The sequence below is a fragment of the Salvelinus fontinalis genome, chromosome 39 (assembly GCF_029448725.1).
Source record: "Salvelinus fontinalis isolate EN_2023a chromosome 39, ASM2944872v1, whole genome shotgun sequence".
Lineage (NCBI taxonomy): Eukaryota > Metazoa > Chordata > Actinopteri > Salmoniformes > Salmonidae > Salvelinus > Salvelinus fontinalis.
In genome coordinates this window covers 5,808,999-5,825,828 of record NC_074703.1, presented here as the reverse complement: position 1 = coordinate 5,825,828, position 16,830 = coordinate 5,808,999, and the positions used below count along the sequence as shown (strand labels likewise).

At 44.3% G+C, this 16,830-nt stretch overlaps 1 protein-coding gene across 1 annotated transcript; it reads right to left on the bottom strand.

Annotated features, from left to right (window-relative positions):
- Nucleotides 1-8,220: 8,220 nt before the first annotated feature.
- On the bottom strand, nt 8,221-15,110 carry LOC129838525 (tetraspanin-8-like). The gene is made up of 9 exons (XM_055905562.1): nt 14,698-15,110; nt 14,276-14,344; nt 13,439-13,555; nt 13,006-13,080; nt 12,443-12,538; nt 11,859-11,975; nt 9,784-9,840; nt 9,361-9,444; nt 8,221-9,230 (listed from the first exon to the last, which is right to left on the bottom strand). Exons 1-9 carry the CDS (start codon nt 14,755-14,757, stop codon nt 9,063-9,065), a joined length of 843 nt encoding a protein of 280 aa, XP_055761537.1. The 5' UTR covers nt 14,758-15,110; the 3' UTR covers nt 8,221-9,062.
- Between the last annotated feature and the right edge of the window lie 1,720 nt (nt 15,111-16,830).

The window sequence follows — 16,830 nt, the reverse complement described above, 5'->3', positions numbered from 1 at the left end:
ACCATTCATTTATATTGGGCACAAAATAATCTGCAGAGAAAAGCAAACAGTTTACGGGGAATTTATTCTTCCTTTAACACGGTAAAGTGGGGAAAAGGGGCTGGACGGAACCAACGCAAAGAAAGTAAAAGAGTCCCGTCTCCTACCTTACCCGCCTTCCCACTACTTACCTAACTTTTAGCACCACCTGGTGCGCTAACCAAATACAGGGGGGTGGTCCGCCCAGGTCTTACCTAGCCTTTAGCACCACCTGGTGAGCTAACCAAATACAGGAGGTGATCCGCACAGGTCTTACCTAGCCTTTAGCACCACCTGGTGAGCTAACCAAATACAGGGGGTGATCCGCACAGGTCTTACCTAGCCTTTAGCACCACCTGGTGAGCTAACCAAAATACAGGGGGTGGTCCGCCCAGGTCTTACCTAACCTTTAGCACCACCTGGTGAGTTAACCAAAATACAGGGGGTGGTCCGCCCAGGTCTTACCTAGTGTGCATAGACAGCTTAAATACTACAGGTTATGTATGGCCGCAGGCCTCTTGCCTGAACATTCCCAAGGTGCGTTCCCCCCCCCCCCCCCCTGGGAACAAGTAAAACAGAATAATTACTAACTTATAGTGAACCATTTCAATAATCAAAGAACTCTAAGTCCTATTGGCATACACATACCTCAGAAGTAGCGACTACAAAAATACTTTCAACAAAACTTTTCACAGACTAACAACCCACACAGGACATCAAAGCAGCTCTCCCCTCCTGACAAAGGAACACTGGCTCTTATCCAGCTGGAGAAGGACTTGGTCATGGAAGAGGTGCTGTTTCCCCTGACGGGGGGGGGGGGGGGGGGGGGGTTCAGAGCTCCAATCATCGATGGGGCCGACCAATCAGCTGCTTGAGGAATCCAGGATTCCTGAAACACACACACACACACACACACACACACACACACACACACACACACACACACACACACACACACACACACACACACACACACACACACACACACACACACACACACACATATAAACCCACAACATCACAGAACCTGGGGAACGTAACAGTGCCACTGTCCCAATACATTTGGTGCTCACTGTATATAACAGAACAGCCATTTCCAATGCACTGCAGCAAATTGGTCCTGTGAATAGCACCACTGTAACCTATTACCTATTAGCTTCTTTTGAATAGATAAAGGAATAAAGAACATACAAAAAATATCAAATATTTCTCCAGTAATCTCTCACAAGTTAAATTACATTTATTTATTTTTGAAAGTCTATTCTCCTTTATCTGATGTTTTCTCTTTTCCTCTTTATTTCTCTTCCTCCTCCTCTCTTCCCCCTCTCTTCCTCCTCTTTTCCTCCTCTATTTCCTCCTCTCTTCCTCCTTTATTTCGTCCTCTATTTACTCCTCTCTTACTCCTCTAGTCCCTCCTCTCTTCCTCCTATATTACCTCCTCTCTTCCTCCTCTATTGCCTCCTCTATTTCCTCCTCTCTTCCTCCTCTCTTCCACCTCTCTTCCTCCTCTCTTCCTCCTCTATTTCCTCCTCTCTTCCACCTCTCTTCCTCCTCTCTTCCTCTATTTCCTCCTCTAGTCCCTCCTCTCTTCCTCCTCTATTTCCTCCTCTATTGCCTCCTCTCTTCCACCTCTCTTCCTCCTCTCTTCCTCCTTTCTTCCTCCTCTATTTCCTCCTCTCTTCCACCTCTCTTCCTCCTCTCTTCCTCTATTTCCTCCTCTATTTCCTCATCTCTTCCTCCTCTATTCCCTCCTCTCTTCCTCCTCTCTTCCTCCTCTCTTTCACCTCTCTTCCTCCTCTCTTCCTCCTCTCTTCCACCTCTCCTCCTCCTGTCTTCCTCCTCTCTTCCACTTCTCTTCCTCCTCTCTTCCACCTCTCTTCCTCCTCTCTTCCTCCTCTCTTCCTCCTCTCTTCCACTTCTCTTCCTCCTCTCTTCCACTTCTCTTCCTCCTCTCTTCCACCTCTCTTCCCCCTCTTTTCCTCCTCTCTTCCACTTCTCTTCCTCCTCTCTTCCACCTCTCTTCCTCCTCCTCTCTTCCTCTTCTCTTCCACTTCTCTTCCTCCTCTCTTCCACCTCTCTTCCCCCTCTCTTCCCCCTCTCTTCCTCCTCTCTTCCTCTATTTCCTCCTCTAGTCCCTCCTCTCTTCCTCCTCTATTTCCTCCCCTCTTCCTCCTATATTTCCTCCTCTCTTCCTCCTCTATTTCCTCCTCTATTGCCTCCTCTCTTCCACCTCTCTTCCTCCTCTCTTCCTCCTTTCTTCCTCCTCTCTTCCTCCTCTCTTCCACCTCTCTTCCTCCTCTCTTCCTCCTCTCTTCCTCCTCTCTTCCCTCCTCTCTTCCTCTTCTCTTTCCTCCTCTCTTCCTCCTCTCTTCCTCCTCTCTTCCTCTATTCCTCCTCTCCTCCTCCTCTATTTCATCCTCTCTTCCTCCTCTATTCCCTCCTCTCTTCCTCCTCTCTTCCACCTCTCTTCCTCCTCTCTTCCTCCTCTCTTCCACCTCTCCTCCTCCTGTCTTCCTCCTCTCTTCCACTTCTCTTCCTCCTCTCTTCCTCCTCTCTTCCTCCTCTCTTCCTCCTCTCTTCCTCCTCTCTTCCACTTCTCTTCCTCCTCTCTTCCACTTCTCTTCCTCCTCTCTTCTACCTCTCTTCCCCCTCTTTTCCTCCTCTCTTCCACTTCTCTTCCTCCTCTCTTCCACCTCTCTTCCTCCTCTCTTCCTCCTCTCTTCCTCTTCTCTTCCACTTCTCTTCCTCCTCTCTTCCACCTCTCTTCCCCCTCTCTTCCCCCTCTCTTCCTCCTCTCTTCCACTTCTCTTCCTCCTCTCTTCCACCTCTCTCCCCCCTCTCTTCCTCCTCTCTTCCTCCTCTCTTCCACCTCTCTTCCCCCTCTCTTCCTCCTCTCTTCCTCCTCTCTTCCTCCTCTCTTCCACCTCTCCTCCTCCTGTCTTCCTCCTCTCTTCCTCTTCTCTTCCTCCTCTCTTCCACCTCTCTTCCTCCTCTCTTCCTCCTCTCTTCCACCTCTCTTCCTCCTCTCTTCCTCCTCTCTTCCCCCTCTCTTCCTCCTCTCTTCCTCTTCTCTTCCTCCTCTCTTCCCCCTCTCTTCCTCCTCTCTTCCTCCTCTCTTCCACCTCTCTTCCTCCTCTCTTCCTCCTCTCTTCCTCCTCTCTTCCCTCCTCTCTTCCTCTTCTCTTCCTCCTCTCTTCCCTCCTCTCTTCCACTTCTCTTCCTCCTCTCTTCCTCTTCTCTTCCTCCTCTCTTCTACCTCTCTTCCCCCTCTTTTCCTCCTCTCTTCCACTTCTCTTCCTCCTCTCTTCCACCTCTCTTCCTCCTCTCTTCCTCCTCTCTTCCTCTTCTCTTCCACTTCTCTTCCTCCTCTCTTCCTCCTCTCTTCCACCTCTCTTCCTCCTCTCTTCCTCCTCTCTTCCTCCTCTCTTCCCCCTCTCTTCCTCCTCTCTTCCTCCTCTCATCCCCCTCTCTTCCACCTCTCTTCCTCCTCTCTTCCTCCTCTCTTCCCCCTCTCTTCCTCCTCTCTTCCTCCTCTCTTCCTTTTCTCATCCCCCTCTCTTCCACCTCTCTTCCTCCTCTCTTCCTCCTCTCTTCCCCCTCTCTTCCTCCTCTCTTCCTCCTCTCTTCCTTCTCTCTTCCACTTCTCTTCCACCTCTCTTCCTCCTCTCTTCCTCCTCTCCTCCCCCTTTCTTCCTCCTCTCTTCCTCCTCTCTTCCCCCTCTCTTCCTCCTCTCTTCAACCTCTCTTCCTCCTCTCTTCCTCTTCTCTTCCTCTTCTCTTCCACCTCTCTTCCTCCTCTCTTCCTCCTCTCTTCCACCTTTCTTCCACCTCTCTTCCTCCTCTCTTCTTGCTTTTCTAATTACTTCTGCTTCACTTCACTACAACAGTTTACTGTCTGATAGAAAGAAAACCCACAGAAGAACTGTAGATTGTAAATGACATATTTCACCACAATGCAGAGAAAAAGTATTTGCCCCCTTTCTAATTTTCTCTATTTTTGCATATTTCTGATACTAAATGTTATCAGATCTTCAACCAAAACCTAATATTAGATAAAGGGAACCTGAGTGAACAATTAACACAACATTAACATACTTATTTAATTAACAAAGTGATGCAACACCTAATTCCCCTGTGTGAAGAAAGTATTTGTCCCCTTACACTCAGTAACTGGTTGTGCCACCTTTATCTGTAATGACTGCAACCAAACACTTCCTGTAGTTGTTGATCAGTCTCTCACATCGCTGTGGATGAATGTTGGCCCACTCTTCCAGGCAGAACTGCTGTAACTCAGCGACATTTGTTGGTTTTCAAGCATGAACTCCTCGTTTCCAGTTCTGCTACAACATCTCAGTTGGGATCAGGTCTGGACTTTGACAAGGCCGTTCCTAGACTTCAAATGTGTCGCTTCTTTAGCCATTTTCATGTAGACTTGATTGTGTGTTTTGGATCCTTGTCTTGCTGCATGACCCAGCTGTGCTTATTAAACTTCACCTCACAGATGGAATAACACTTTCATTCATTTTTCCAACTCTAACTAACATAAACTGCTACTCAGTTTTTAATAACTACCTGGACACTATTACAAAGCAGCCTGATGTATTTAGTTGTGTGACTGCGGTGGTCTCAGCAACTCCTTGCTTAGTCTTTGCCCAGTTCACCCACTCTGGTGGTGCTTCGGTTCACTGCAATTACCTTTTTCGACCACAAGAGGGAAGCAGATATCACTTTATAAATCCTACACATCAAACTGATCAACAACTAGCCATGTTTACTATGCAAGTAATCACTCGTGGACAGAGGCAGGTGATTTTATTTCTGAGTGTCAGAGATGACTGTTTAAGTAGAAACCTAAACCCTGGTAGGCTCGTCACTAAGTGATTTCCTGTCTGTTTCTGTTCATTGCCATGGTAATGGGATGATAGAAGAATTGGTCTCCAACTAAAAAGACAAGTCTGAAATGGCTTTATGGGCCTGTGGCGTTACCATTCCAGCTACAATATCTCAGTCCCAAATAGCACCCTATTTCTGATATAGTGCACTCTTTTTGCTCTGGTCAAAAGTAGTGCACTATGTAGGGCAAGGGGTGCCATTTTGGGAGGCAGATACTGTCTCACCTTCTTCCTCTGTGATGTCACACGTCTCACCATGCATGATCACACCTGCATGGATATGAACCGGCCTCATCTCCTTCTGAGGGATACCACTGGTCTCTCTCAAATGCATGTCTTCTGCTCTCATTCTACATCTCCCTGGGGTCATCCTCTCTCTGGGGTCATCCTCTCTCTGGGGTCATCCTCTCCCTGGGGTCATCCTCTCTCTGGGTGTCATCCTCTCCCTGGGGTCATCCTCTCTCTGGGGTCATCCTCTCTCTGGGGTCATCCTCTCTCTGGGGTCATCCTCTCTCTGGGGTCATCCTCTCCCTGGGGTCATCCTCTCCCTGGGGTCATCCTATGTCTGGGGTCATCCTCTCTCTGGGGTCATCCTCTCTCTGGGGTCATCCTCTCTCTGGGGTCATCCTCTCTCTGGGGTCATCCTCTCCCTGGGGTCATCCTCTCTCTGGGGTCTGGGGTCATCCTCTCTCTGGGGTCAGCCTCTCCATGGGGTCATCCTCTCCCTGGGGTCATCCTCTCTCTGGGGTCATCCTCTCTCTGGGGTCATCCTCTCTCTGGGGTCTTCCTCTCTCTGGGGTCATCCTCTCCCTGGGGTCATCCTCCATCTCTTTCTCCCTTTCTCTGTCCTCTCTCCTTTGTCTCTGTATCACACTGTGTCCCACAACTGTCCTCCTAATGCATGTCTCTCTCTCTCTCTCTCTCTCTCTCTCTCTCTCTCTCTCTCTCTCTCTCTCTCTCTCTCTCTCTCTTAACGCCACTCTCTCCTCTCTCCTCTTTCTTACTACGCTCTCTTATCTTCCTCCTCTCCTCCTTCAGGCCCTTCATCTCTCTCTCCATCTTCTATTCTTTATTCTTATTCTCTGCCATAACCTCATTCATTTTCCTCCTTTCATTCTCCATCATCGTCTTTCTCACTTTGTATATTTTATTCATAGAGTTGATCTCACAATTTTCATATTTAAAGAACTTCCTCTCAACCTTCATCCCCCCCACACTGTTCAGCCTCTCTCTCTATCTGCCCTCTCTCTCTATCTGCCCCTCTCTCTCTATCTGCCCCTCTCTCTCTATTTGCCCCTCTCTCTATCTGCCCCTCTCTCTCTATCTGCCCGTCTCTCTCTATCTGCCCCTCTCTCTATCTGCCCCTCTCTCTCTATCTGCCCCTCTCTCTCTATCTGCCCCTCTCTCTCTATCTGCCCCTCTCTCTCTATTTGCCCCTCTCTCTATCTGCCCCTCTCTCTCTATCTGCCCCTCTCTCTCTATCTGCCCCTCTCTCTCTATCTGCCCCTCTCTCTCTATCTGCCCCTCTCTCTCTATCTGCAGTCTTGTCCGTTGCCGTCTCACCCCCTTCAACTCTTTCTCTTTCTCTTCTTTCTCTACGTACTAACCTCTCCTTCTCTGATTATATCCTCTTCATCTCTGATTCTATCCTCTCCATCTCTGATTCTATCCTCTCCATCTCTGATTCTATCCTCTCCATCTCTGATTCTATTCTCTTCATCTCTGATTATATCCTCTCCATCTCTGATTCTATCCTCTCCATCTCTGATTCTATCCTCTCCATCTCTGATTCTATCCTCTCCATCTCTGATTCTATCCTCTCCTTCTCTGATTCTATCCTCTTCATCTCTGATTCTATCCTCTTCATCTCTGATTATTTCCTCTCCATCTCTGATTCTATCCTCTCCATCTCTGATTCTATCCTCTCCATCTCTGATTCTATCCTCTCCATCTCTGATTCTATCCTCTCCATCTCTGATTCTATTCTCTTCATCTCTGATTATATCCTCTCCATCTCTGATTCTATCCTCTCCATCTCTGATTATAACCTCTCCATCTCTGATTCTATCCTCTCCATCTCTGATTCTATCCTCTTCATCTCATCTCTGATTCTAACCTCTCCATCTCTGATTCTAACCTCTCCATCTCTGATTCTAACCTCTCCATCTCTGATTCTATCCTCTTCATCTCTGATTCTATCCTCTCCATCTCTGATTCTATCCTCTCCATCTCTGATTCTATCATCTACATCTCTGATTCTATCCTCTCCATCTCTGATTCTATCCTCTCCATCTCTGATTCTAACCTCTCCATCTCTGATTCTAACCTCTCCATCTCTGATTCTATCCTCTCCATCTCTGATTCTAACCTCTCCATCTCTGATTCTATCCTCTCCATCTCTGATTCTATTCTCTTCATCTCTGATTATATCCTCTCCATCTCTGATTCTATCCTCTCCATCTCTGATTCTATCCTCTCCATCTCTGATTCTATCCTCTCCATCTATGATTCTATCCTCTCCTTCTCTGATTCTATCCTCTTCATCTCTGATTCTATCCTCTCCATCTCTGATTCTATCCTCTCCATCTCTGATTCTATCCTCTTCATCTCTGATTCTATCCTCTTCATCTCTGATTCTATCCTCTCCATCTCTGATTCTATCCTCTCCGTCTGATTCTATCCTCTCCATCTCTGATTCTATCCTCTTCATCTCTGATTCTATCCTCTCCATCTCTGATTCTATCCTCTTCATCTCTTGCTCCATCTCCCTAAGTTCTGTGTTCTATTTTCTCCATATTTGTATATTTTGATTCTTGATTCGTCTCCTCCCTCTTTCTTCAGATCTGTAAGGATATTCTCCATGTCTTTCTAACAGATGCAACAACCTCTCACTCCACTCTTTTGCCATCTCTGTCCAGGCTAACTCTCTCTCCAGCCTCTCTCATCCCCCTCTAGCTTACTGTCTTCCAACTTCATCTTTCTTCTCTGCACCCTCCCTCCCTTCATCTTTCTCCCCTGCACCCTCCCTCCCTTCATCTTTCTTATTGCTTCATCTTTCTCCTCTGCACCCTTCCTCCCTCCGTTCATCTTTCCTCAGGTGTTTTAGTCTCTTCTCTCACTCAATAGCTCCAATTTTATAGACAAGAACTTCTAGTGTTTTTATTCAACAGAATTATATCTTAATATCCAAAGCTTCTAAAATTGAATGTTTTCTCAAAAGAGGAATTCATTTTCAAAATTCTAATATATTCCTCAAAAGAGTTGTAAATAAGTTCCAAATTCAAATATATTTGTACAAAAGAGACACATGTAGAAGCCAGATGCTTTATTTAGAAAAATAGAGAGAGCAAGACAGTTGGCATGTGGTATATTTCATTTAAGGATTTACAGTTCATAGCAAAACATTTAACATTTTTCATTTCATTGCAAAAAACAAAGGACTTGTGTGTCAGCTACAGATATTGATTTTCCCTTCGTCAACATCCACTTTCGTTTCCCTTTCATTATTGCAGCTACAAGGCAAATGATTTGACATTCAAAGTCATATGGAAATGACATTCTGTCCTTCCTCTCTCAGAGTTGTACTCTCTCTTGTATGATCCTCTTTTCAAAAACGCCCTGCCAGTTCTTTGTGTCTCATTCTGCAAATAAAACGTAACGTTTCGCAACCATTTTACTAAGAACTCCCTGCATATGTATAAAACCACCGGTGGTGATTCTCTTAAACGTACAACTCAAAGCAAATGAGACACAGAAGGAAGCAGCACCTTCCTTTTGGTTTGACAGTCAGTAAGAGAGTTAAGGAGACCTCTCGTTGAAAAACAAACAAACAACCAGAAGAAGAAGATGTGGAAGGGAAACAGTGTGAGTCTGGACACCATAGAAATAGATCACTAGAAAGACAATCCCCCCCATGGTTGATCATACCCCATGGTTGTCCAGTCATTGTGCCGAGTTCTTTGGGGCTTTAACCATTCTAGTAGTTGTATTTCTATGCTGAGCCTGTGGGTCTTTAACCCTTCTAGTAGTTGTATTTCTATGCTGAGCCTGTGGGTCTGTGGGGCTTTAACCATTCTAGTAGTTATATTTCTATGCTGAGCCAGCCTAAACCATGTCATCTAACTAACCACATCCTGAAACTCAGCCTGCTTTTCACTTCTCGGCCTTCTCAGGCTCGTTGTAAAGCTCGCTGTACTTGGGCGGGTGGGCACCGAAGCTGAACTTGGACAGGTGAGAGCTGACGCTGAACAGCACAGGAACCGCTACGGTAGAGCTCCTCAGCTGAGCCAGCAGGACGGCAGACATCACCGCTCCCAGGAGCTGGAGAACAGCACAACATGAATTAAACACAACGAGGTGGGTGACAGCAAGCCAGGGACTAGTAGAGATATTCAACTGACAGTTTGATGTGTAAGGTGTGAAAGGTGCGCGGTAAAGAATGCGTGCTCACAGCCAGAGCAGCGAATCCGAAGGAAACGCCCAACAGGATATCCAGAACTTTAGCCAGGTAGCCCTGGAGGATGGGCAAGCAGGGCTGTGGGACAGAGGTCCGTTAAAACTCATTGGAACACAGATCAGAACTCAGTCATGGTGCTGTCTTGCTCAGATGGTTACAGTGTGGTGCTAGCGATGCCAAGGTCACGGGTTCAAGTCCCACAGGGATCACAAAACTAAAAATGTGCAGATTGAAAAAAGACGTTGGTACATTCCATGTCTGTGTAATAACGTGACTCAGATCACGGCTCAACAGAAGAGCTTCATTCTCGACAGTGTGCTGCTCTGTGATCAGTGGCAAAAGCAACCGGTTCTGTCTAGGAATGTAGACGACAACAGGGTTGATCTAAAGATAACAGAAAAGGGTAGCTGGTCCAACCTGTTTGTAGATCATCTGCGGTTGTTCAGTCATCCTGAACTCTGGAAAGAACGACAACTGAAAAACAGAAGAAAAAAAATGACACAACATAACCCCCCTTTATGAATGTATCTAACAGACATAACCCCCCTTTATGAGTGTATCTAACAGACATAACCCCCCTTTATGAGTGTATCTAACAGACATAACCCCCCTTTATGAGTGTATCTAACAGACATAATCCTTTACGAGTGTATCTAACAGACATAACCCCCCTTTACGAGTGTATCTAACAGACATAACCCCCCTTTACGAGTGTATCTAACAGACATAACCCCCCTTTACGAGTGTATCTAACAGACATAACCCCCCTTTACGAGTGTATCTAACAGACATAACCCCCCTTTACGAGTGTATCTGACAGACATAACCCCCCTTTACGAGTGTATCTGACAGACATAACCCCCCTTTACGAGTGTATCTGACAGACATAACCCCCCTTTACGAGTGTATCTGACAGACATAACCCCCCTTTACGAGTGTATCTGACAGACATAACCCCCCTTTACGAGTGTATCTGACAGACATAACCCCCCTTTACGAATGTATCTGACAGACATAACCCCCCTTTACGAATGTATCTGACAGACATAACCCCCCTTTACGAATGTATCTGACAGACATAACCCCCCTTTACGAATGTATCTGACAGACATAACCCCCCTTTACGAATGTATCTGACAGACATAACCCCCCTTTACGAATGTATCTGACAGACATAACCCCCCTTTACGAATGTATCTGACAGACATAACCCCCCTTTACGAATGTATCTGACAGACATAACCCCCCTTTACGAATGTATCTGACAGACATAACCCCCCTTTACGAATGTATCTGACAGACATAACCCCCCTTTACGAATGTATCTGACAGACATAACCCCCCTTTACGAATGTATCTGACAGACATAACCCCCCTTTACGAATGTATCTGACAGACATAACCCCCCTTTACGAATGTATCTAACAGACATAACCCTTTACGAATGTATCTGACAGACATAACCCTTTACGAATGTATCTAACAGACATAACCCTTTACGAATGTATCTAACAGACATAATCCTTTACGAATGTATCTAACAGACATAATCCTTTACGAATGTATCTAACAGACATAATCCTTTACGAATGTATCTAACAGACATAACCCTTTACGAGTGTACCTAACAGACATAACCCCCCTTTACGAATGTATCTAACAGACATAACCCCCCTTTACGGGTGTATCTAACAGACATAACCTTTATGAATGTATCTAACAGACATAACCCTTTATGAATGTATCTAACAGACATAACCCCCCTTTACGGGTGTATCTAACAGACATAACCTTTATGAATGTATCTAACAGACATAACCCTTTATGAATGTATCTAACAGACATAATGTACTGAAGGGTTAAAGGTCATGGTAGACCAGGATGTAAACCTATGTGCATATGAACTGAGAAGGAGGAGCCTATTGACTATAAAGCTCCATCATCAGTCCTGTCATGTAGAGCTGATCTGAACTCACCTGGTATGGAATGTTCAGACATGTACCCTCCATCTGATCTTCCTCACGCTGACAGAGACAGGAGTCAGGGACTGATCTGAACTCACCTGGTATGGAATGCTCAGACATGTACCCTCCATCTGATCTTCCTCACGCTGACAGAGACAGGAGTCAGGGACTGATTTGAACTCACCTGGTATTGAATGTTCAGACATGTACCCTCCATCTGATCTTCCTCACGCTGACAGAGACAGGAGTCAGGGACTGATCTGAACTCACCTGGTATGGAATGCTCAGACATGTACCCTCCATCTGATCTTCCTCACGCTGACAGAGACAGGAGTCAGGGACTGATCTGAACTCACCTGGTATGGAATGCTCAGACATGTACCCTCCATCTGATCTTCCTCACCCTGACAGAGACAGGAGTCAGGGACTGATCTGAACTCACCTGGTATGGAATGTTCAGACATGTACCCTCCATCTGATCTTCCTCACGCTGACAGAGACAGGAGTCAGGGACTGATCTGAACTCACCTGGTATGGAATGCTCAGACATGTACCCTCCATCTGATCTTCCTCACGCTGACAGAGACAGGAGTCAGGGATGTTGTTGCCCCAGTCTGTGTAACTGAGCAGTCCACAGCACTTCAACTGTTAAAAAACACACCCAGTCAGCGTATCAGACAAGGACATGTTGAGAACAGTACACTAGTTGAACCACTAGGTCAACCTCTTCCTCATTCACTGCTGGTTAGAGTCAACACGTCTGTTATGCCCAGCAGTGTCTGGACCTATCTGGAAGAAACACTTCATTTTTGGGGGTTTGGGAGGACAGTAGACTCATTGGGTCAAGGGTAGGGATCAAGTGAACACTACAGTGTGTTGTTACATGAAGTTAACATTACTGAGGTACATGTTGAACATGCAACTAGAATGTAACTTCTGAAAACTATTAAGTATATAATGAATGATATTATTGTAAACCTTAGTGAAATATTTCCTGCTGATGTTTTAATGGAAAAGACGGACTAGATCCCAAACGGGATCCGTTGATATATTGAATGTTATGGACATGTCAGGTATATTCTGGTGAAATGATTGGTGGAAATGTCCCGTACATTCAGCTGGATCCTCTCAGTGAGCTGTCTAACATCAGGGGAGGCTTCGTTCAGAGGCAGGACCTCACGGAACTTCTCCTCCATGATCTGCTCCATCTGCAAAACAAACAGAGCCACCGCAGACGTCAACAACGGCCTTGACAGAGTTCACACACACACACACACACACACACAGTTATCAACAAGGCCCTATGCAACTTCACACATCTAAACCTGCATGTATGGATATAGGTCATGGTTGTGCCTTGTGTGTGTGAAAAATCCCCTGAATAAATCACATGAATGCTGATTGTTATCAGGTTGCCTCATCAGAAACAGATATAGTGTGAGACGCTAGCTGCTGGAAGACATTCTGTTAAGAGACTGTAGGTCCCCTAGAAAAAGTTCAGTAATTATATAGCATACTATATCCATCCATTGGGGAAAGGAAACAAAGAAACTGGGAAACTATAATAGACAGTTGATACTACAGTACCACTGGCTGTAGGGCTGTCTACCAGTATAACACATCAAGTACTACAGTACAGTCATGTACAGACATTATTATTATTAACAAACAATACCTCAGAACGGTACATGGCTGTGGGCACCGCCAGACGCAGGAGGCCGAAGCAGCCAATAAAACAGGCTACCAGAAACTAGAGAGAGACAGTGAAAGATAGAGACTTAGTTCATAAACCATTTTCTGTCCAATAAAGTTACTGTGTGACTCAGTGAATCGTTGAACAAAACCGGTTACGAAATGGTAAGTGTCTTTCCCAATGTCGTGGTACGATATAAACAGGATATCAGGGTCGTTTCCCAGACACAGACTGAGCCTAGTCCTGGACTAAAAAGCAAGCTCAAGTAGGTATCTTCATTTAAAACCCGTTTTTAGTCCAGGACTAGGGTTAATCTGTGTTTGGGAAACCGTGACATATTGTATATTGTTCTGTCTCGATGGTCGTAGTTGTCTGTTTGAATGTGAACTGAGCTAGACGCAGTAGACCCCCTCACCACGATCAGGGGAATTCTCTTCTGTCTGTGTGCTCCGTACACCCCAAGCAGAGACATGGCCATGGTGATGCCTCCTACCAAATACAGCACCACAAACCCTTTGGACTGGTTCTCAAACTGAAAAACAATACAACATCCATTGTGTGTCTCAGCATACCATTATGTCATCATAATAGTGTCTCAGCATACCATTATGTCATCATAATAGTGTGTCTCAGCATACCATTATGTCATCATAATAGTGTCTCAGCATACCATTATGTCATCATAATAGCCTACGTCCCTTCTCTTTTTCTGGACACGTTTTTATTTACATGTCTGTTTTTAATGGCGAACTAAAGGTACAAAACTAACAAAGAAATACCTACATTCCTAATAGGGGGAGAAAAAAAAAATCACATTTTTTTTTATTGCACAGTAGACCTATAATTCTTGTATAGGACAGTACTTTAGGAACATTGACTTTGTACACAAGAGTTCACTTTGTATATATAGCTAACCAATAAGGAAGTATAGTTATAGTCCATTACATAAACTGTTGACACATTAACCTGTTTTTCAGATGCTGCAGCGTTTAATGCATATGTGTAACTGTTTGTTTCCACTTTTGGTTTGTCAAAATAGAGAAATTATAATCAAAATTAATTATCTTAGGTAAGAATTCATTCAATATCTATATCTGTATATATATATATATATTCGTAAAATACAGTTTGAATGTAATTTGAACTTTGAGCCCATTTAGCTCTTGTCTAGGGTGTTACGTGTGCGGCTTTAAACTTCTTCAAAGCTCAACCCGCACGTAACACCATGGACCAGAGCTAGATCCCATTTTACCTCTGAAGTACTGTCATGGTAGACGAATTGTCCCAGAAGTCCCAGGCCGATAATCACACCTCCAACAATCTAAAGGAAAACATCCCATCCACTATCAAATAACATGATTTTCATCATTGTACAAGGCATACAGCATAATGTAATAAAACATGTCTTTAAAGCCATATTTAACGGATGTAAACTTGGATTATACAACTTTATACAACATGGAGAGACACGTAGAAACCATATAATTTCACACAGATAGGCTACAAACATTTTTAAACGAACTTTTATGAGCAGAAGTGTTTGGTGAAGAAGATACATTAACGTGTTGTTTTGTTGCGCAGTTGATTACAATCGAACGTAACCTTAAAGTATCGACTACTGAGTTAAATCACATGTTCCTACTTGTATTTACAAATAAAGAGTTGCTAACTTACCGCGAACAGCAGATTGAAGAAGATAAACAGCCGTTGGAAACAGCTATTACGTTTAGCCATTGTCGTGTTTATCAGGTACACACTTCAGGACTCAGAAAACGAACTCGACCTGTCTGTGCTGCTTGTCCGTGTGTCCGTTTTCCGGGTAGCCTATGTGGTAGGTAGTACTTAGTTCGTTCCTGTAAATTACACTGTAACCAACGATGTATATAAACCCTGGATTTCGGGATGCTATTTATGGCCATTATGATCCTTTGAAGCCAACGGGCGGCCATATTGGAACTCCCCGGTACGGCCCAGTCCTCCATACGAATGAATGGAATTCTACAGTATTTTTAAATAAAGGATACAATTACATGTATTTAATATTTTTTGTTGTTGTAGTTGGGACAGTATCATTAGTCATCAAAATATATATATACTTTAATAAGGAAAATGTTTTTATATTTTTTTAATTTTTAATTTGTATGATTAGCTCACATGATTTAATTTGAAAGTATGGATTAAGGTGTCTGTAATGGAATAAATACATTTCTATAGATTCCAAAATACAATTACAACGTGGGGGAGTACCAAGATGGAGGCTCGATGGCTTCAACACAGCACCCCCTTAAAATCATCTAGTGTACATATATATAAATCACTTACCGTAAGCTTTTTTATTTTTTTATTACATTTCAAATTACAACACAATAACAACATAACATAGAACATCACTACACGGGAGCACAGACAGAAGGAGTAACCCGGACACGTCACAGGGGCTATACAGCTGAAGCGTCCGTTCAGATTTTGAACGTTTTCTCACCACCAAGTGGTAGTTCAGTCGCGGGTATTTGAGTGGGAGAGGATGAAACTACGTGAAACTTGGCCGACATTCTGCTAATTTTCTCATCGATGAAACATTTGATCAATATATTTTTTCTGTTCCCTAAACTACAATATGTTAGGAACACAGTGCAGTGAGTTGTAACGACTTGACGCTTCACCAAATATTTTAATTGAATTGTTTAGAAAGAGTGCAAGGTCGAATTGAATTTGTGCACGAGCGCACTTCACAGACTAGGCGTCCCCTAATGGGAATATGCAAATACATGCTACAACGCGCCAATAGGATCTCGCTAGACCTTGCTTGGCTTTAACCCCCTTGCTTGTTCTGCGCACTAAGCTCTGTTTGCTCCCACTGTTAACGACACAGATGAACTATCTTGGCTTAGTTATATTTCGCTGTAACTAGGCCTGTCCTGCATCATCTAAAGTACTTTTCCAGTGTTTACAAACTTGCCTACCGACATTTCACTGGATGGATATAGCAGAACGAATATGAAAATATATTTTCGTTTTTTACAGAGATACATTACAGCAACTCTAGACTCAAATCAAATTTGAAAGTTTATTAAATCAAATGTTATATTATTGCGGGTGTAGCAAAATGCTTGAAAGATATCACAGGCTGGTGAGAGAGAGGGAGAAAGAGAGAGAGAGAGAGAGCGAGAGAAAGAAAGACAGACAGTGAGTAGAGAGAGAGGAGAGAGCAAATGAGCGATACAAGACGAGAGAAAGAAAGAGTTAGTTTATTGATCCAAACCTGAGCTAGAATAGAGTCTTAGTATCCTGGGACCCAGGTTATTAACTGACTGTCTGTAGCCCATAATGAGGAGAGACTGGGTCAGAATAGAGTCTTAGTCTCCTGGGACCCAGGTTATTAACTGACTGTCTGTAGTCCATAATGAGGAGAAACTGGGTCAGAATAGAGTCTTAGTCTCCTGAGACCCAGGTTATTAACTGACTGTCTGTAGTCCATAATGAGGAGAGGCTGGTTCAGAATAGAGTCTTAGTATCCTGAGACCCAGGTTATTAACTGACTGTCTGTAGTCCATAATGAGGAGAGACTGGGTCAGAATAGAGTCTTAGTCTCCTGAAACCCAGGTTATTAACTGACTGTCTGTAGTCCAGAATGAGGAGAGACTGGGTCAGAATAGAGTCTTAGTCTCCTGAGACCCAGGATATTAACTGACTGTCTGTAGTCCAGAATGAGGAGAGACTGGGTCAGAATAGAGTCTTAGTCTCCTGAGACCCAGGTTATTAACTGACTGTCTGTAGTCCAGAATGAGGAGAGACTGGGTCAGAATA